This window comes from Rana temporaria, chromosome 7 (assembly GCF_905171775.1).
Source record: "Rana temporaria chromosome 7, aRanTem1.1, whole genome shotgun sequence".
NCBI lineage: Eukaryota > Metazoa > Chordata > Amphibia > Anura > Ranidae > Rana > Rana temporaria.
In genome coordinates, this window is record NC_053495.1 from 97,821,869 (window position 1) to 97,844,584 (window position 22,716).

The 22,716-nt window shown below is 41.5% G+C and overlaps 1 protein-coding gene across 5 annotated transcripts in view; it reads left to right on the plus strand.

Moving 5' to 3' along the window:
• The window catches only part of ATF6 (activating transcription factor 6), a 153,981-nt gene extending 137,638 nt beyond the window's left edge, over positions 1-16,343 (plus strand). For all 5 annotated transcript variants that reach the window (XM_040359722.1, XM_040359721.1, XM_040359723.1 and 2 more), the window contains one exon: positions 16,002-16,343. In XM_040359722.1, the coding sequence (XP_040215656.1) occupies positions 16,002-16,210 (209 nt within the window). In that variant the 3' untranslated portion in view covers positions 16,211-16,343. The remainder of the gene's footprint in view (positions 1-16,001) is intronic.
• The last annotated feature ends 6,373 nt before the right edge of the window (positions 16,344-22,716 follow it).

Sequence of the window (22,716 nt, forward strand, 5' to 3'; positions counted from 1 at the left end):
CTTTCCTATGGGCGAGACTGCGGAGCTCAATCTGCGGATCGTCCCGATCAAAATAATTTTGATCGATCAAAGTAATTAACGATTAATCGAGGAATTAATCATTAATCTCCACAGCCCCAAGAAATAGGCTTAGTGGTGTTTGTACACAAACCGTTCCTTAAGTCAGATTGAACTATCGCTGTCTTATGAAATCTTGGTTTGCTGGCTAAGATTTGTCCTTAAGTTGTTCATCCTGTATTTGTCTTTTGCAGAAGATAACATCTGATGTTTATTGATGCAGATTACATTTTTTTGTTAATGTTTGCATTTGCTCATTCTTTATTGTAGTCATTCTATATCAGCCTTTACTTTCAATGGAAAAATCAGATGGAAAGTGTAGCGTGTGAAAAGTACAGTTCCAGCTTTACATAAAGATGTCTGGAATGCTAGACTAGAATTACAGCTTTAGACTGTCTAAAATGCAGTCATTACCACCATTACTCCTGGGAGAGGAGTGAATGACGGTTTCTTACTGTTGGGCTGATTACAGCACTTTTGTATAAACGAGTCCTGAGAAATCGACCCTTGGAATCAGTCCATATAGGGTGTCTTTGAATGCTGCAGACTATAGTTTTATTTCAGTTATCATTCCCAGCAAATGTGTCATGTGTAATACTTTCCATCTTGCTGTTACAGCCAATAAGATAATTGTTTGTTTTAGTCTAAACCCAGTCCTTCAGAGCTTCTGTAACATAAATGTCTCATTTCCAAAATGGTTTGAAAAAGCTTGCATGAAATATAATTTATCTATACTGGTAATTTTATAGGGGTCCTGGCGGGAAGTATTTTAGACAGGCTTTTCGGTCATACAGGCATGTTAGACATATCGTAACCACCTAGTTACAGTAAATGAAGCTGGATTAGGTTTAGATTGAATTCACAGATTTCATAAACAGGTTTTCTTATAAAAATTGTAGTATTTTATGCATCCAACTTGCATTTAAAGTCACACATTGCCAAATATGACACACAAAAAAAAAAAAAAATATGGAGAAATAGTATAGTGATTTAAAATAAACGCTTTAAAACTGTATATCTAACGTTACTTTGGGACCACCAGCTAACCAAAATCATTGATCACTCTTGATGTGACATGTGCTGGGCCATCATAATAATTTAACCACTTGCCGACCGCTGCACACAGATGTACGTCGACACAATGGCACGGGCAGGCAACTGGGCATACCTGTACATCCCTTTAAATTTGCCACCCAGCGGGCGCGCGTCCGCCGCGTGCTCGTGGGTCTTGGGAACTTGATGTTTCTTGGTGGCCCCGATTGCGGTTGGCAAAGGCAAAACAGGGGGATGCCTTTTGTAAACAAGGCATTGCCCTATTCTGCCTAGTGACACTGTCACGTGATCGGGAACAGTCATCGGTGACATGTCACGTGTAGCCACACCCCCTAACTGTAAGAATCACCCCCTAGTATTGACTTAACCCCTGCAGCGCCACCTAGTGGTTAACCCCTTCACTGCCAGTGTAATTTTTACAGTAATCGGTGTATTTTTATAGCACTGATCGCTGTAAGAATTACAATGGTCCCAAAAATGTGTCAAAAGTGTCCGATGTGTCCGCCATAAAGTCGCAGTCACAATAAAAATCACTGATAGCCGCCATTACTAGTAAAAAAATATATATATATTAATAAAAATGTTCCGGGGCTGAAGCTGTTAATAACTTTTTTTTTTTTGTGATTTTAATGCTGAAGTAGTATGCTGATAATGGTTTGTGTGGGAAAAGTGAGTGTTGCAAAATTTTCGAGCAAACAGCTGGGGGCTCATATACAGTATGCAGCACATGTATTTTGATGAAAAGAAGGCAGTCAGCAATTGAAAACAAAGATAAAACTGCAAACACTGATGAGCACTTTTCATGTTTAACAGTCCAGAATCTGTACACTACCTATCTCTTTAAAGCTGAAGACATAAAATAATTCATAGAAAATGTTTCTAGTGCCTAAGTAGTTTGCACAGTACTGTACATATTATCATGTGCCTGTTATAATCTGGTATTCGCTCCCTCCGCTTCAAAATAAATAGTTCAGTGAGTTAAAAAAGTTAAAATAGGTTTTAAAAAATCATTGTGTTCTTTGGAAAAACAGGGTAATCTATGAATGGCCTTTTACAAAACTGTTACTAGTAATATAACGTTACTTCTCATTCTTGCTTCCTTTCTAGCCCTCACAGGTTTAATTCTTAATATTTTCTAAGTTTTTAGAATTCCTTAAAATAAAACCTCTGTTGGTTGAATCCAACACTGTTGGTTTATCGTTGCATTCCATTACTGGGTGGAGGCTGAAAGAGTTTCCTTTGGCATTTCATTAGTAATTTAGGGTTCCGCAGCTGCATTGGCTGCCGTTTTCACATTCTCTTAACCCAGATGAATTGTATTTCATTCAACTGGACACCATTTTCTCCTAATTTCCTGGAGAAAACTTGGCTGTGTTCAACCTTTTGATCAGTCCTCTGAGTTTTAAATTTTGTGTTTTCAGCCAAATGTGTACAGCAATGATGAATGCTTATGTAATGTTGGTGTTTTTCATTAAATGTTAGAAATCATCAGATGAGTAATAATCATACTTTTTATTTTCGATAGACTTTCCTCTATACAGACATGTTGCTTTTTTTTTTTTTCTTCTTCTTCTCTTGTCTGCATGGCAGCTTTATGGATGGGGAATTCAAATGTTTAGAAGAGTTCATTGCACAGAACTCCTTTACTTCTGCCATAATTGGTGCTACTGCCTGTTCTCAGTGATTAGTACTAATCATTCCTGTGAGAAACTTGGAGGTGATCACTGCTAAAGCCCTGTACACATGGCCAGGAATCCCGTCAGGGAAAAAAACTTTGGTTTTCCTGGCAAGCTTGCCTTGCAAAGCCGTGCATACAGACGGCCACTCAAAAGAACCGCCGTTCTTTTGAATGGCAAGAACGCGGTGACGTCATCGACTACAACAAGCTGGTGCTCGTCACATTCGATGCCATCGCCGCAGTCTTGCTAGACCCCACACTAAGCTTGTATGCTACCGCGCATGCGTCTAAGTCTTATTGAGAATGCGTGGGTTTACCTCGGACAGGTAAGCATACAGACAACCGGTTTTCTCGGCAGGAAACACTGCCGGGAATCCCAATGGGAAAATAGAGAGCAGGTTCTCTATTTTTTCTGGGCAGTTTTCCTGTTGGGAAAACTGCTAGGGAGCATACATACACCCAGGATTCATGGCCAAATGCTCTCCTGGCAGTTTTTCTTTCGGGAAAACCGGTCGTGTGTACAAGGCTTCGCTGCTCATTCAGAAACATTTGTTGACTATGCTGTTAACCTTACTAGCTCTTTTTGACTGATCATTTCATGAATATTTAAGGTTTGTTTATACAGTGCATCCGGAAAATATTCACAGCGCTTCCCCTATTTTCCACATTTTGTGATGTTACAGCCTTATTCCAAAATGGATTACATTTTATTATTTACCTCAAAATTCTACAAACGCCCCATAGTAAAAACGTGAAAGAAGTTTGTTTGAAATCTTTGCAAATGTATTAAACATAATAAATGAATAAAAAGTAGTCACAGCCTTTTGACATGACACTCAAAACTGAGTTCATGTGCATCCTGTTTCCCCTGATCATCCTTGAGATGTTTCTACAACTTTATTGGAGTCCACCTGTGGTAAATTCAGTTACAAGCCATTAATGGCTTGTAAAGCATCTGATCAAAACGATCTTGGTTAGATCAGATGCTTTGGAGGCAAGATCTCTCCATAAAGAGTACCTGTTGCAAGATGTTGTTTATCTCTTCTAGTAGCAATAAAGTAGATAATAAAATAAAGGTACAGTAAAAAAATATATATATATATTTTAAAGTGCCTATGCCCCCCTGTGTTCTCAAGTAAATGTGAACATGCATGTAGGTCCAGGGTGCATATGTAAACGATGATTGCACCATACGTGTGGGGTATTATCATAAATGACAGAATGACAGCGTGAAAGCAATAATTCTAGCACCACACCTCCTGTTTTAAAGAGGAAGTAAACCCTGATGGGTTTTACTTCCTCTTTGTTTTCCTGCAAAGGTAAAGCATAATGGGCTACTATGCATCACATAGTAGCCCATTATGTGTAACTTACCTGAAACCGAAGCCTGCAATGTTACCGCTGTCCCCTGTTGCAGGAAGCGTCAATCTTCACCTCTCTTCCTTCCGGGGGCCGCAAACTCAGGTTCTATGACTGTCCGGAGACGCGTAACGTCACTCCCACGCATGCGTGTAGGAGCCACCAGTCACGGCATGTCCCCAGCTAGAAACTGCACAGTGTGCCCTTTCTAGAGTGCGCCGAATAATTTGGCGCATTCGCGGAAGACATCACCGTACAGAGAATTGTAAATATCTCCTAAACCGTGTAGGTTTAGGAGATATTTCCAGCACCTACAGGTAAGCCTTAATCTAGACTTACGTGTAGGTGAAAGTGGTCTGTAAGGGTTTACAACCACGTTAACCATTTTACCATTTACTTTACCATATTTCTCCAGAGATTTTGTTTCAGTAAATCTATATTGTTTGGGGGTTTTAAGTAATTTTCTATTTAAAAAATGCTGCTTTTTACATGTATGTGAGAAACCTCAGAATTGGCCTGGTTTTGAAGTGGTAAAACTTAAATATAATTATTAAAATCTGCTATCAAGACGCTGTCTTGCTGGGTAAAAATAAATTCTATATACAGTATCTCTCAAAAGTAAGTGGTAATGTACACCCCTCACATTTTTGTAAATATTTATATTATTCGTGTGACAGCACTGAACAAATGACACTCTGTTACAATGTAAAGTAGCGAGTGTAAAACTTGTATAACAGTGTAAATATGCCTCCTCAAAATTAATGTCTAAACCACTGGCAACAAAAGAGTACACCAGCCCTCAAATTTTCACTTGCCTACTCGCATTTTGCGAGTGAAAAATGAGGGCTGGCGAGGAGCTGGGCTACCTGGGAGAGGGGGGGGGCGAGCAGACGTTCTCCCAGCGCGATGTGGAAGAGGAGTTGCTAGCTGCAGTGTTCGGAGAGCTCTCTCTCATACAGCGTGTGGTGACAGACCCCCCCCTCCCTCCCCCTTCTCTCTGCACAGGACGGGAGACCAGTGTCAGAGCTGGTCAGTTTCTCTTCCTGTGTTGTGAACTTGTGACCCCAGTGCAGATGGATGATGGAGCCGTCGGATCGTGGCTTTAGCAGCAGACCCAGCTACTGTGTACATTCTGTCTTCTTGCCCCTCCAGCCAGGTCAGATTTAAATACGATCCTCACTGTGTCTCCTTGCAAACCTCATGCCATGGCTTATCTGTGCTCCAGCTTTCCCACTTTGTTTCTGCTATCTCTTTGTTATCTGAAATAGACTCTGTAGTAATTAACCCTCTGTGTCCTTGCTAGAAGAGAACTGTGCTTTTCTTCTCTGCTTCAGCCCAGGTTCACACCAGTGCGATTAGAGACGTCGCATGCGATTTGCACCTGTGGTGCCGTTCGCATGCAATGTCTGTGAGATGCAAGTTCAGCCATGAACTCGCATTGGATTGGTACAGAAGAAAATCGCAGGGACTTGTTTTTCCCGCACTAGAATCAGATCACATGAGTGTTCTCACCTATGCAATCTGATTCCTGTGCGAGTTAACAGTTCACACTGCTATCTGTGAACTAAACTGGGGGTGTCGTTAACAATGTATTGACACCCGCAGCGGTTCGCAAAGGCCCCTGTTCACATCTGAGCGTTCTGTCACCTAAAGCAAAACATCCGTACAGGAGCTTCTTTTTTGGCAGATTACAGGCGTTTTTTATTCTTGTACATTGGTGACCTTTTGACCTGTAAAAAATCGTGGAAAAAATAGCGTGACTTTCTGCCTAAAAACGATACGATCAGGTGTGAATGCAGCCTCAGGTGTTTTACTACAGTCGACAAAACGCTCAGATGTGAACAGGAGCCATTTAAATGAATGGGATTTTGCTTGTTGGGTATTTTTCAGGCATTTTTGATGGCATTTTATGAGCTGAAAACACTCTGGTGTGAATGCAGGGTCAGGAGGAGGCGGGGCTGTGTGAGAGTGAGCAAAGCAGAGACAATGTCAGCTGTTACAGCGTGTTTCACTGCTGTGCGATCCTCTTCCTATATGCTCTCTTCCACAGGGGCGATCACTCTGGGAGAACGTCTCTCGTGGCTCTAATCTTCCTCCAGTCATGTCCTGGCCGCCCTCTCACTTCCTCCACTCTGGTGATGCTGCAATTTGAGGCACAGTGAGGCTGGATTTTGGGGCATAGTGAGGCTGGATTTTGGGGCTCAATGACATTGCGGCTGCAATGGTGGGCACAGGTCACGCTGCAATGGTGGGCTCAGGTGAGCCTGCATTGAGGGGAACTGATAATTGTTAATATTTATTTTTGTAATGTAATTCTGCATAAAACATTTAAGTGTCATTTCATGTCATGATATAGGGGCGGGGCAGGGTAGGAATTGGGTGGGGCAACTGGTGGCGAGTAACCTTTGAGGCCTGGCTAGTAGCTCAGGACTTGAAATTTTGAGCCCTGGAGTACACCCTTAAGTGAAAATGTCCAAATTAGGCCCAAAGTGTCAACATTTTGTGTGGCCACTATTACTTTCCAGCACTGCCTTAAGCCTCTTGGGCATGGAGTTCACCAGAGCTTCACGGGTTGCCACTGGAGTCCTCTTCCACTCCTCCATGATGACATCACAGAGCTGGTGGATATTGGAGACCTTGCACTCCTCCACCTTTAGTTTGAGGATGCCCCACAGATGCTCAGTAGGGTTTAGGTCTGGAGACATGCTTGGCCAGTCCAACACCTTTACCCTCAGCTTCTTTAGCAAGGCAGTGGTCGTCTTGGAGGTGTGTTTGGGGTCGTTATCATGTTGGAATACTTTCCCTGTGGCCCAGTCTCTGAAGGGAGAGGTTCATGTCCTGCTTTAGTATGTCACAGTACATGTGGGCATTCATGGTTTCCTTAATGAACTGTAGCCCCCCCCAGTGCTGGCAGCACTCATGCAGCCCCAGACCATGAAACTCCAACCACCATGCTTGACTGTAGGCAAGACACAATTGTCTTTGTACTCCTCACCTGGTTGCTGCCACACATGCTTGACACCATCTGAACCAAATAAGTTTATCTTGGTCTCATCAGACCACAGGACATGGTTTCAGTAATTCTTGTCCTCAGTCTGCTTGTCTCCAGCAAACTGTTTGTGGGCTTTCTTGTGCATCATCTTTAGAAGATGCCTCCTTGATCCGCTGCAACACGGGGGATGGCGCGCACGTGCACGTGCACGTGAGGACGCACGCTCGTAGGTGGGGAGAGTGAAGCGCTGGGAGCCTGAGGGGGGATGAGGACGGACTGCATCCAATGAGGGAGAGGAGCTGGCAGCTCCCCGTCTGTTAGCCGCACGCCGATCGCGGCTTCTGCAATCAGCTGTCCAGGTACAACAGTGGCGCAGAGGGGGACGGCTCCCTGCACGGACCGAACGAGCCCAAACAGCACAAACGACGCCAGGTCAAAGATGCCAGGAAGCAGGTCAGTGCAGAGGAACACAGCAGGTGAGAGACGGAGAGAGCGCTGCCGGAGGTCTGTATCCTAAGGAATGTGGTAAAAACAGCAAAGCACTCCCACCACCACCAGAGTCAAGGTCGGATTTTCCTTTTTTGTTTGTATTATCTGTGTCCTCTCTCTACCTACCCTATTGAGCACTTGGAGGAGGAAGGAGAGGTAAGATAGAGGACATTTAAGGACCCCTAAGGGGAAAGGATTAACTATGAAGAAAGGGTTAACGCAGTAAAGATTTGGAAAAAAAAAAAAACTGTGATGTTACATGACTGTTGCCAATGACACTGGGAAAGTAAATAATGCACAAAATACCTACTGATTCAACGATGAGTATAAAGTAATATCCTGATGCCGTAGCAATGAGTGACTGACCTATATAATGGGTATCGTTAAAGCCGGTCTAAGGGGACTAGACTAACCCTTAATCTTAAACGCCAATTTTTCAAGAGACATTCTTTACTTGAATATAGAAGCATCTCACAGGGCATAGATAAGTGACCCAAAAAAAAAAAAAATTCGCCACAGACACCCCCCCCCACCCTCGGAAGCACCATACTATGCCTGGTTGGGCCGGGGCCGACAGCGGCTAAAAGAACCGGCAAATAGAGGGGTGAGGAGGAGAGTGGACTGAGTGGCAGGAGGTCTGAATTAGGATAGACCATATAAGCTCTCTCTCCCGATTCTTTTTGGAAGTGACCCCGTGGAAGGTATGAGAGGAGACCCCTAAAAAACGGGGGAAATTTGCTGGAAAAATCAGAGGAGGGGCTCAGCAGTAAAGTTTGAAAAAAAAAAAAAACGGTGATGTTACATGACTGTTGCCAATGTACTGGGAAAGTAAATAACGCACAAAATACCTTCTGATCCAATGATAAGTATAAAGTAATAACCTGTTGCCATAGCAAGAGTGATTGACTCATATAAGGGGTACCGTAAAAGCCGGTCTAAGGAGACTATACTAACCCTCAACCTTAATCGCTAATTTTTCAAGAGGAGGAAGGTTTGTAGAGAAGACCCTTATAAAGCGGGGGAAATCTGCTGAAAAAATCAGAGGAGAGGCCCAAGTGACTCCCCCCCGGATATAATGTTCTAATCCCACAGGGTTTACAAAGTGATTTTTTTATCAATGTGATAAATATATGATAAGATCCCAAATCCTTTGAGAACTCACCCAGGACTTCTAGGGTCAGGAAGACAAATACATAAACAAAGACATCTGGGATTATTCCCCCTAGAACGGAGGGGAATTTATATATGCTGGACTTGTAGGGTACCATTACTTAGAGTATCTACATGACTAGGGGTGCTCTGAAAAAATTGGAAAACTAGGGAACTCACAAAAAAAAGGGAACAGACACCCCACCTAGTACTTCCCCCCTCACCATTTGGAAGGTAGGGGGGGCTAGGTGGAGAGTAAAGAGGAACCCGGGGGAGGCAGTTGAAGGTCAAGCTGGGGAAAAGAATTAGAAAAAGGGAAAATATGAGCAGAATGACGAGTAGGTCTACAAGGGGGGGACCTCCGACAACCCAGAGTAATACATCAACAACAAGCTCTATAAGACCTTTCATGACTAAAGGGGTAAGTCCGCAAACACAAGGAGCCCCGGGAGGGACAAAGCAACAGCAATCTAATAAAGACCAAAAGTCTGTAAACAAAAAACCCCAGGGGGAAAACATCAGCGAAACATCAATAGAGTCAAGAGAAGAAGGCAATATAGAGCATGGATCGGAGGGCAATGGGAATAAGGGACACCGATCAGATGCACAGCCCCCCCATAACGGAGAAATTGCAGAGATGCTACAAAGGATGGAAATGGCGATTAAGGAGGAAATCAAAGGGGAAATACAGAATCTGCGTACAGACCTCGGACATTTTATGTCCAGAATTGAAACAATAGAAGAACGAACAGAGACGACCGAACAAGAAGTAAAAGGGTTAAAACATCAAATTGACCAGACACAACGACAACAGAGACTTATCCTCTACAAAATAGAAGATCAGGAAAATAGAAACCGCAGACAAAATCTAAGGATAAGATCGATCCCAGAGGAAAGGGGAGAAGATCTCAGGAAAAAAATGCGGATGATATTCAATCCCCTCTTGGAAAAACCAATAGAAGAACCCATAAGGATAGAAAGGGTCCATAGAGTGGGGAATCCACAAAGAGTTAACTCAGAGCGAACAAGAGATGTGATAATCAGATTCCGACTCTATGAGGATAAAGAAATAGTGTGGAAGAAACTGCGGGGTCAATCTCCGATAGTGCTGGATGGGAGAGAGTTACAGATATTCTCTGACCTATCCGCTGAGACCCTGGCAAGGAGACGAGTACTGAAGCCACTTCTAAAGCAGATGATAGACTTAAACATTAAATATACTTGGGGACATCCGGCATGCCTAATTGGCATAAAAGATGGAAGATCGACAACACTGAGATTTCCGGAAGATCTAGAAGAATTTTGCAAAAAACTAGATATTCAGATACCCGACCTACCAGGATGGGAATAGAGGAGTAGGAGATAAGGGAGGAGGGAGAAAAGGAAAAAAAAAAAAAGAAGAAAAATAAAAATAAAAAAAAATATGAGTCAATTTATAATGATCTAGATTTTTTTTTTTTTTTGGAAGATCCGGTTTTTTATTGTCCTGACCTTTGTTGGTGGTGCTGGGTGCGTTGGGGGATCTACCTATCCCCCCTCCCCCCCGCACAATGAGTGAAGCGGAGGAGAGGCAATCCCAGGACCCCACCTAGAGGAAACTGGGCCAGACATGGAGGATGGTCCAGAGGCCAAAAACTGGCCGAAAGGGGAGGGAGGGGGAAGGGGGGGGGAGTGGGGAGGGGATGGAAGGGGAGGGGATGGGGGGGAGGAGGGAGGGAGGGAAGGGGGGGAGGGACCTATCTCACCAAAATAATCAGAAAGAAGGGGAAGATTAAAAGATGCCACAAATCAAATGTATATCTTATAATGTGAAAGGTCTCAATAGCCCGACCAAGAGGCATAAGGTTCTCAAGGAATTGAAGGGTTACAAAGCAGATATATCCTTTTTACAGGAAACTCATATTACCCTAGGATCAAATATTAGACTTTATGCCCCAGATCTCCCCACTTGGTACTATGGGGATTCTATATCCAAAAGAGCAAGAGGGATAGCAATCGGGATTTCAAAAAGGGTACGGTTCGAACTAACCGATAGACTGACAGATCCAGAGGGGAGATTCCTTTTCCTGAGAGGAAAATTGGAAGGATTAGAATGCACTCTGGTAAATGTCTATGCCCCAAATGACTCACCGACAAAATTTCTCTTGGGGATACTAGGGAAATTGACAGACTTCAGGAGGGGAAGAGTAATCATAGGAGGAGACTTCAACCTAAGTATGAACCCAAAAATAGATGGGACATCCCAGACATCGAGCGTGCGGGGCGTACAGTTAAGAAAGCTCAGGGACGCTTTATTTAGGAGTCAATTGATAGACGCTTGGAGAGTCCTTAACCCGGACAAACGAGATTACACTTTCTACTCCCCGGTGCATGGGACTTATTCTAGGATCGACCACATACTAGTCGATCACAGAACCCTAGATATCGTGGTGGAAGCAAAAATAGAAACCATGACGATCTCTGACCATGCACCGGTTAGTACCACAATAGACATTTCAGGAAATCCGAAGCCGAAACAAAATTGGAGGCTAGACGAACATTTGTTGATAGAGGAGACCAGTTTAACAAGAGTAAAAAAAGAGCTGGAAGAGTATTTTAGGTTAAACGAGATGAAGGAAGTATCGGTGGCAACAGTGTGGGATGCCCATAAGGCAGTGATAAGAGGAACTTTGATCTCGGAAGGGGCAAGGAAAATAAAAGAAAAAAATAGGAAAAAAGAAGAATTAATAGAAGAAATTTTCCTCTTAGAACAAGAACATAAAAAGATAGAGAAACAACGGGATCTATATTTAAAACTGGTTAATAAACGTAATGAACTGAAAGATATTATGAATCAAGAAACCCGAAAGGAATTTAATTTAATCGCTAGGGAAAGATATACGTGGGGGAATAAAACCAATAAACATCTAGCAAGAATGGTGCAGAAAAAGAAATCAAAAAACTATATAGACAAAATCAAAAACGAAAAAGGAGAGATTTTACATACAACAAAGGAAATCGCGGAGACCTTTAGGCTATATTATGAGAGACTGTACGCGGTGGAACAAAGGAAAGGACAGGAGGGAGAAAAAATAAATAAAACGGTAAATTTCCTAAGGGAAGCAGGACTGCCAAAAATAAATAGAAGTGAATCTGAGATAATGGATAGACCAATATCGGAAAAAGAGATTAATTCTGCATTAGCGAGTACAGCATCAGGTAAAAGTCCGGGACCCGACGGTTTCACCAACCTGTATTATAAAAAGTGTAAGGAGATCCTTCTACCAAAATTGTGCCAATATTTTAATGGGTTGGGCGAAGATTTATTTTTGAGCCGGGAGGCCTCAGAGGCTATCATAACAGTTATCCCCAAGGAGGGGAAGGATAAAGGAGACTGCTCAGGGTATCGACCAATATCTCTGCTAAATACAGATGTAAAACTGTTTGCAAAGGTCTTGGCCGAGAGAGTAAAACAAGAAATGGCAAAGATGGTACACCCAGACCAGACAGGGTTCATCCAGGGAAGAGAGGGGAGGGATAATGGAGTCAGAGCGGTATTGATAATGCAAAAAATGAAAATAACCGGAATCCCCAGTCTACTCTTGTCGATAGATGCGGAGAAGGCATTTGACAGAGTAGACTGGGGATTCATGCTGCGTACCCTGGATTAAATGGGGTTTGGCCAAAGGATGAGGAAGTGGATAACAACTTTGTATCAGGAACCAAGGGCAAAAATAAAAATAAATGGAAGCCTATCCCAAGAATTGTTAATGAAAAACGGAACTAGACAGGGGTGCCCCCTGTCTCCACTCCTGTTTGTGCTCTCCTTGGAGCCATTATTGGCCAGGATACGTAAGTGCCCCGACATAAGAGGAGTAAAAATAGGGGAGGACGAACATAAACTCTCAGCATTTGCTGACGACGTCCTCTTCTATTTGTCAGACCCTAAAACCTCAATCCCAAAATTATTAGATTTATGCACGTCATACGGAGAAATATCAAATTTCAAAATTAACGCAGCTAAAACCGAGATCCTAAGTATCAATGCCAACGGACGAGAGGAAAGGGATTTAAAACAGAAATACTGCTTCTCCTGGGTAAAAGCACTCAAGTACCTTGGTATTCTTCTTGTCCCATCAATAAAAAAAATGTATGAGAAAAATTATATTCCTTTGCTAAACGAAATTAGGGAGGAAATTGGGAGGATAAAAAATAGACCAATATCATGGATAGGACGAATAAACTTTTGTAAAATGGTAATCCTACCAAAGATTACCTATAAGTTCCAGATGATACCCATAAGTTTACCCGGAACACTCTTCTCAGCTCTTAAAAAACAGATTATGAACTTCATATGGAGAAATAAGAAACATAGAGTATCCCTCCAAACCCTAAGACAACCCAAAATTAAGGGGGGACTAGCAGTACCAGACATTAAAACATACTATGAGGCAGTGGTTTTGTCGAGGGTGGTGGAGTGGGCTAGGGCCAGTAAGGAAAAAAGATGGGTTGATATCGAAAACGAAATGGCAAAAGCCAGCTTGGACAAGATTATATGGAACCCACCTCAATATAGGACACTAGTTAAGAACTCACACGAGATAACTAAAAATGCACTAAAAATTTGGGACACTAAATATAAAAAAATAGAAAAGGAATTTAACTCACCATTACTGGCACTAAAAAATAATGACTATTTTGCACCGGGCAAAACACAGATTGGTGGAAATTGGATAAAAAAAGACACCACTCAATTAAGGGATGTAATAAAAGATGGGCACATTATAACACTACAAGAATTAAAGGGGAAAAATTCTTTTTTGGAAATTGACGAATGGAGATACCATCAGCTAGCCCACTTTATACAAAGACTGCCGCACCCACTGAGGTCAGGGGAGCAGTTAACCGATTTAGAAAAATTATGCACATCGGAAAAGGTCAAGGGAACGATCTCAAAATTATATAAGATCCTGTTAAAGGTGGACGAGCGGATGATCCCTCCTTTTGTTAAAAAATGGGAGAGGGAACTTGGATCAAAGCGAGATAGGACCTCAATAGAAAAAATGCTGACACTGGTCCATTCCTCGGCAGTAGACAGCCGTACAGCTGAGATGAGCTATAAATGCCTGACTGGATGGTACATGACCCCAGATAAACTATCTAAATTCAACGAAGGACAAACAGGAGAGTGTTGGAGGGGATGTGGCTCCCTGGGAACTATGGCTCACCTGTGGTGGAAATGCCCTAAGGTGGAGGAATTCTGGAAAAAAATATTGGGATGCATAGAAGAGATCACAAAAGAAAAAATTAAGCTGGACCCGTGGGTAGTATTGTTTCATGGGGGTGGGGAAAAAATCAAAAAATATAAAAAAAACCTGGTCCCACATCTATTAAATGCTGCCAAAAGAATAATACCGAGAAATTGGCAGGAAGTAGACTGCCCCCACATTTGGGAGTGGATAGACTCCGTGGAAGAAACTTATAGAATGGAAGAATTGAGAGAAGGAGTGGAAGGCAATGATATAGTTCAAGATAAAAAGTGGGAAAACTGGAGGATTTTTAAGAGATCCTGGAGCTATGCCGAAAAACTTAGGGGCTGAGACCTAAAGATAAAGTAAAACAGAGACGTAGGCATCAGGAGAAAGTTTTCTGGATTGCTTATGGTGAGATAGGGGGAGGGTGGGGTGATTGAGGGGGGAGGGAGGAATGGGGATAAGGTAAAGGAAGTGAAGAATCGTCCTACCTGAGACTACTAATAAACTAAAAAAGGAAGGAGTAATACCTTAAACCCCAAAAAAAAAAAAAAATATATAATAAAATGTTTTCACATACTGGGGCAAGAGAAAAACAAAGTAAGAAAAATAACTACACTAATGATGCGAAACCTGCTTAGAGACGCTAAGGGCTGGCAAACGGAACATGAGCGTATAAGTATACACTCTATGAGGTTGAAGTCTGAAGTGAAAGAAGAAAAAAAAAAAAAAAGAAGATGCTTCCTTTCCTAGACATGCAGGCCAATTTGATGTAGTGTGTGGCGTATGGTCTGAGCATTGACAGGCTAACCCCCCACCCCTTCAACTTCAACTTCTGAAGCAATGCTGGCAGCACTTATACCTCTATTTGCCAAAGACAACCTTTTGGATATGGCACTGAGCATGTGCACTCAACTTCTTTGGTCAACCATTGCGAGGCCTGTTCTGAGTGGAACCTGTCCTGTTAAACTGCTGTTTGGTCCTAGCCACGTGCTGCAGCTCAGTTTTGGGGTCTTGGCAATCTTCTTATAGCCTAGACCATCATTATGTAGAGCAACAATTCTTTTTTTTCAGATCCTCAGAGTGTTCTTTGCCATGAGGTGCCATGTTGAACTTCCAGTGACCAGTATGAGAGAGTGAGAGCGATAACACCAAATTTAACACACCTGATCCCCATTCACACCTGAGACCTTGTAACACTAACTAATCACATGACACCGGGGAGGGAAAATTACTTAGTGGGCCCAATTTGGACATTTTCATTAAGGGGTGTGCTCACTTTTGTGACATTAATGACTGTGACTTTAATGACTGTGTGTTGAGTTATTTTGAGGGGACAGCAAATTTACACTGTTATAATAGCTGTACACTCACTACTTTACATTGTAGCAAAGTGTCATTTCTTCAGTGTTGTCACAGGAAAAGATGTAATAAAATATTTACAAAAATGTGAGTGTACTTTTGTGAGATACTGTATATGGCATGTAATTTAACAGATGGAAGAAAACAATGTTAATGATTAACATGACTGGTCTGTGTTTGCAGCATTTTGTACTTCTTTGTGAAGGCAGTGTCATTTACTGTACATCTAATGCTCATTTAACAGTCAAAGATTTGTTTTTATTTCTTGAAACGCAATATTAAATGTTCAGAAAAATGTCTCACTTTATACATGCAGTTATTTAATGGTCTTGTTTATTACTTGGTTTTGTCAGTGCACATTTCCAAAGTAGGAAATATGTTCTGTGTCATCACTTGTTTCCAGCTGCAGGTGTAAAAACAAATGTCGTGAGCTGCTTTATTTATGATCATTTTAATGCTTTGGTTATATAGAGCATTGTTCTGACTTTTGCAGATGTTGTTTTTTTATGGAGAATGTTCTCTATTCAAAATAAAAACTATTTGTTGCTGCTTTATGTTGCATTTAACAGATTTATTTAATTAGTTTAGTATTTGCATGATATCGGTTAACTTAATTTTGTATTTCTTATAGAAAATGTGATTAATGGTCAAGAATATGAAGTGATGATGCAAATCGACTGTGAAGTAATGGACACCAAAATTTTACATGTTAAATCTGCATCCATTCCTCCATTCCTTCGAGAACAGAGAGAGAACCAAACCAAGTCATTTTACAGCTCTGCCTCATCAAGCTCAGAACAAACCCATGTCCTTGGAACCATCAGTGAATCTCCTCTCTGATTGCTGAAAAGTCCATGTACTCAGTATTTTTATCTATGTTAGCAATAATTATAACAGTAAGCCCAGGTTCACACTGGGCTGCGGGAGTGAAGCTGTGCGAGTTTAGCTGAACTCGCACGATTTCACTCCCGGGCTGGCAGTCCTGATTTCGGCCGCGATTTCAGAAATATCTGTGCAGGTTTCTGCACAGATGTCAATGTAAATCGTGGCCCGGATAGTAGTACAGGAACTACTTTTTGAAATCGGTGCAGCGCCGCAGATGCGGCGTCGCACCGATTAGGACGGTGCCATTGTCGGCAAATGCCGCCGATTTGAGATGCGATTTGACATCTCAAATCGCATCTCAAATCGTACCAGTGTGAACCAGGTCTTAAATGATTTGTTTGTTGAGGCTTCGTTCACACCATGGTGCAGAGACATCAGTTTAAAAAAAATAAAAATAATTGTTCTCCATGTGCCTTGTTCACAACACTGGTATCGCGTGCATTTTTTATTTGTTGTTTTTCTGCACAGGAATCTGCAACGTGCATGCAGTTTTCTGCACAGGGAAAAAAAACTGACATGACATCAACATTGGTGTGTACAGGACACATGAAAACTGATGTCAATGTGCATAAAAACTCACTGAAACATGCATGAAAACTGATATAAACTCCTGTTTCTGCAAGTGCAATCTGTGCGGTTTTCCCATCAGTTTTCATGCACGTATGGTATAAATGAGCCCTTAACCATTTAGCCAACCTCAAACTCATTTAAGGTAATTCATTTTGCTTACAATGGGAAACCTCTTTTGCAAGAGGATAGTTTTTCATAAGAAATATATTTATCACTGATCTGCTTTGCGTTTTTTCTAATATAATATACACTTTTAAATGGGTCACAACCACTTCAACAAGTTTAATGGTATTTGGTTTGAAACTGAATCCCTATTTAAAAACAATTACAACAAGCAAGTATGAAGTGTATATATAGATTTAATTAAAGTGGATGTAAACCGAAATTATTATTTTTAAAACATTTTTGCTGTCACAATGTAGAGTAAAAGATTTCCTATCATCTGTGCCCAGTCTTGCCACACAGAGTTAATCCAGCTCTGAGCAATCCTCTTTTTATTGTTCAGTGAAATAAAACAGACTTACAGAGAAAAACCTTAGTCCGTTCCGCCCCCTTGCTGTGAATGACAGGTTATTTACATATCTCATGCACTAGCCTGAAGACAGGCATTATTTTTTTAATTCCCACCCCCACTCCTTTTCTGAAGTCATGTGGTTACTTTTCTGGATTGTGACTGGATGTTAGTGATCGTAGTAGTATTGAGTGTAATACATAGGACAAAATGCATGTTGACAAGGGGAGTGTAGAGGAGGGCAGGGAGTCTACTGACATCACGACTCCACCCACTGAGCTCCTGACAACAGACCCATCCACAGAATCTGCAGTTTTTCAGTTCTTATAACAGAGGGGAGACATCTATATCCTTATAGATCAGCACTATCGCAATACTTTAGAAAGGATGAGAGTGGGTTTACATCCACTTTAAGTAGTTCTTTGTCTTTGTTTTCATTAAAGTGTGATTAAATGCATTTTTATCAATTTGTATAGAATGAGGGCCAATTAAAACAACTGTCAGGTTTTTATTGCGGTTTGTGTCCCAGTTTCACTCTATTTGTCCTGTTTATGGTTATCCCCGAGAGTGAAATTGCAAGAAATTCCTAAATTTTAAATTTGTCACAAGAACAGAAATTCTAGTGATAACCAGGGATTTTCCTAATTTTTGGAGGGATTTCCTCTCGCTCTTGGAGGGATTTCTTTTCACTGTCTGTTGTGGCTATGTAACGGGACATGAAGGGAGGGAAATAACCCTCCATAGCTCTATTCAAAAAAGTTTTGGCTTGAGTTTTACTTTTAATGTTATTATGTGCATTTTTTATTTATAGAGGTGTAGTACAGTTCATTCAGGTATTCAGTACTAGCTAATTATGAATGTTGAGCTTTCTAAAAAATGTGTGCTTCATTTCTAAAATATCAAGGTTCTAAGGGTGATTTATAATGTTTTTGGGCCATTTTAAGTCTTTTTTTTTTTTTTTACGTTTTTATACATTTAAACACATGTTTTATTTCTGTTTTAAAATGTACATATGCCTACCTTGTTTTACAAATAAACATTAAAGTGGAACTTCATCCAACTTCACCTCCTCCTCTCCAATATTTGGCAGGTACCAGCTCCAGCTTCCGGTGAGCAATCTGATCAGACGTTCCACCCCCTCCTTTCCTCTGCAGCCTCTTGGGACATGTCACTGGTCCCAGGAGACTGTGGGATCAATCTCAGGGCGCAGTTTGGCTCGCACATGTGCAGTGGGCAGTCGGCTGTGAAGCCTCAAGGAGTCAGTAGGCTGCCCACATTTAGGATGCCGGCGCCTGCACCCGAAGACCGGTAAAGAGCTGGGTCGGGTGGGGAGATTGCTGGATCCTGGGTCAGCAGCTACTGTATTTGTAGCTGTTCAATTTAAAAATGTTGTTTACAAGGTGGAAATCCTCTACAGAAGTTGCCTGACATGAGGACTATTTTGTCTGTCTGTCTGAAATGTCAAACTGAGCATCTGAAAATAAATTATGCATTGTAAGTCATTTTAGTTATTTGTAAATGTCATTTTAAGATGCTGATCTTCATAGGAGTTGAACTTTTTACAGCAGTTTGATAAACAAATTAAAAACATAAAAAGCAACTTAATCTCAACTTACTGATTAGAACACTATGTACATATGCAACATTTACCATGTATCAATAGCTAGCCCTTAATTTTTTTTCTTTTATAGGAAATGGTTAAAACATCTTTTTTTTTTCTATGCTGTCTGTGTCTGCTGTGGATATTGACCTAGTCGTCTCAGTGACCATTGTCAAAACCAAAGAAAAAAATGTATACAATGCCACTTTAAATGTCCTTTAAGCAGTTAGGTGATTTACTACAAATTAGTAATATTCTACAGCTGATAAGAAAACATGTCATGTACATCAGTTTTTATATCTTTTTTTTTTTTTTTTTTTTTTTTTCCATTGTGAGACCAGGTCTTGAAAAATAGAAAACTGGGTAGCTGAGATCATGTGGACATGTTTAGCCTATCTTTTTAAATGTCTAATTTTAAGCTGTTTTTAAGGATACACATGGGTTAGAGCAGTGGTCATCAACCCTGTCTTTAGGGCACACTAACAGGCCAGGTTGTATTTATTACCTTGGGGAGATGCAGACTAGAATACTGCAATCACTGAGCAGCAAATTATATCACTTGTGATATTTCAGTTGTCTTGCAAGCCTGGCCTTTTAGTGGGCTCTGAGCACAGGGTTGATGACCACTGGATTAGAGGGTATTTAGATGACTTTTTGAGCTTTCCCACTGATCATTGTTTGAAGAATGAGCCAACTGAGTGAACATTTGCCTTTTTTCTCTGCTTAGGCTAGGTTCACATCACGATTTTTCCATCCGACAAACGGACCGTTAAATCGGATGGAATCGTATCTGTCAAAATCGTATGCAATCGTGTGTCAAAAAAAATCGGATCCTGATTTTAAATAATGTAGGTTTTTTTTTTTTTTTTTTTTTTTTTTGAACAAGGTTTCCCTTTCTGTAGCATAAATACAATAAACTGGTTCCCAACAAATCCGTTCCTAGTAATTTGTGGTGTCTCCCATTAGTAACATTATATCAAACAACAGTCATTGATTAGTGACAGCAAAGGGGAGAGAATTGGGATTGTGTGGGATTTTCTCTGCACCACGTCTCACACCTTAAAATCTCTATAAAAAAAAGAATCTCGAATAGCTATCAGTAGGCAAAATAGGGGGTTCATTTTCTCCTAATACAGCACTTCAAAGGCTCGGAGGTCACCATTTTTTACATCAAAGAGGGGAAAAATTAAGGCAAATTGAAATCTTAACAAAGGGAAGACAGGGCAGCCCTCTGGGCGGTGTGTACATTTGTAGTGTGAGGAGGGAGACTCCGGGAGGCACTGGGATTAACCCCATTAACACCTTTTTGTCTCAGTGTTAAACTGTAATTAGAACATTTATGATCACTTTTCTTCTTTTCAAACATTATCTTGAAACTAAGCTGCAGTGAAGGTCGAGAATTATCTCCTGAGCCAGTTTGATTTCGTTCTGAAAGATCTGTAGAAAAAAAGGGGGAATAACCTGAGCTCTCTTATTGCAATACAAGATCACAATTTGAAATAATAATAATAATAAAAAAGAAGTATGGCTTGCTGCAAAGTCAAGTCATGGTGTAATTAGCGGCGATTTTCCTTAAGAAGGATACCTGCTCCTAGAAGAGGGACCTGTGCAATCAGCCCCATCACAGAGGAAAATCGCCGCTAATTACACCATGACTTGACTTTGCAGCAAGCCATACTTCTTTTCTATTATTATTATTATTATTATTATTTCAAATTGTGATCTTGTATTGCAATAAGAGAGCTCAGGTTATTCCCCCTTTTTTTCTACAGATCTTTCAGAACGAAATCAAACTGGCTCAGGAGATAATTCTCGACCTTCACTGCAGCTTTAGTTTCAAGCTAATGTTTCATCTTGTAAAAGATACAGATTATTATATAAATTTCAGAATTAAAATTCCCTGAATCAATATGTGCAAATCTGAAAGAGACAAAGGCTATCCTACTATTAAACCCCTATATACTAATCTATCTCATAATAACGGTGGCTGTGCCAGGGATTTATAGGCTGCCTAATACAATATTCCAGCGCTGGGTGATATATGGGGAGGGAGATGAATTGCACAAAATTAATTGCATAATGTAATCAGTCTGCAAAGAAGATCCTCAGCTCTGGGTACTTCTATGATCTCTCCAAATATCTAGATTGTCATCCCCACATCTGGAACATCCTGGATAATCAAAGTCTTTGAATCTCATGCATATGATCTATTCATTCTCATTTACCGCACACTCCTCCCTATTTACTTCCAGTAGTCCAACGCCAGCCAAGATTTTCATTCATAAACCTTTTGTTCTGACAGTCCCGTTGTAGCATATGATGACACGTACTGACGTTACTTGTTCTCACGATTGTAGGTTTGAAATCGTATGGCAAACGTATCCATTCACTTCCATTCATTTAATTTAGGTCCCCAAGTGCATCCGATTTGATCCGCATCCGATTGTAATACGATTTCAAATCAGGACCAAAAATCACGTTTTTTGATACGATTTTAAATCGTATCAAATCGTATGCGGATCAAAACGGATGCATTTGGGGACCTTAAATAATGAATGGCAGTGAATGGATACGTTTTGCCATACAGATTTGGACGATTTAAAAGCTAAAATCGTGAGTAAAAAAAGGATGACAAAATCGTGGTGTGATTGCACCCTAAAGCCAAACTTTCTTTTTTCAGTTTAGATAGAGTAGAGAATGGTAAAAGTTTTGTTGATTTGTCTTTGTTTTTTTGTTTTTTTCTTCATCTGGATCTCGTTTTGGGGATTTATCTTCACTTGCTGTCTGGCAGGCTCAACGGGGATTGAGAGGAGGTCTTTTCAGTGTGAGCGTAATCCATTCTTAGATGTCACAAGAGCAAGCATCCAAGTTGGAAGATTTCACCTCTTTTCCTGTTCTGGTGGCATTTTTTAAATTTTGGATTTAGCCTCACTTTCGTTCCCAGCAACAATGATGATCACGACTAGGGTTGTCCTGATACCAGTATTGGGACCGATACCGAGTATTTGCGGGAGTACTTGTACTCCCGCAAATACCCCCGATACCTAAATAGAATACTTGCATCACCAACCGACCCCCCCCCCCCCCCCGCCGCCGCAACGAATGCCCGCCGCCGACCCCGTCGCTTACCGCAACAATGCCGCCGCCGCATGGGTTAAACAGCGTGCGGGGAATATCACAGCTTTCATTTGAATAGCTGTAGTATTTCCCGCCGCGCCGCGTATAGATACTCCCCCTTGCTCGGGGTCTGTCCAATCCCGAGCAAGGGGGAGTGTCTATACGCGGCGCAGCGGGGAATACTACAGCTATTCAAATGAAAGCTGTGATGTTCCCCGCACGCTGTTTAACCCATGCGGTGGCATCTAGGTATGGGGGGACATGGCTGGATATAGGGGGGGACATGGCTGCATATAGGGGGGACATGGCTGGATATAGGGGGGACATGGCTGCATATAGGGGGGACATGGCTGGATTTATGGGGGACATGGCTGCATATAGGGGGGACATGGCTGCATATAGGGGGGACATGGCTGCATATAGGGGGGACATGGCTGGATATAGGGGGGACATGGCTGCATATGTGGGGGGACATGGCTGCATATGTGGGGGGACATGACTGCATATGTGTGGGGACATGGCTGCATATGTGGGGGGACATTGCTGCATTTGGGGACACATTTTAAAAAAAATTATCGGTATTCGGTATCGGCGAGTACTTGAAAAAAAGTATCGGTACTTGTACTCGGTCCTAAAAAAGTGGTGTAACGGAATGACCCGTGA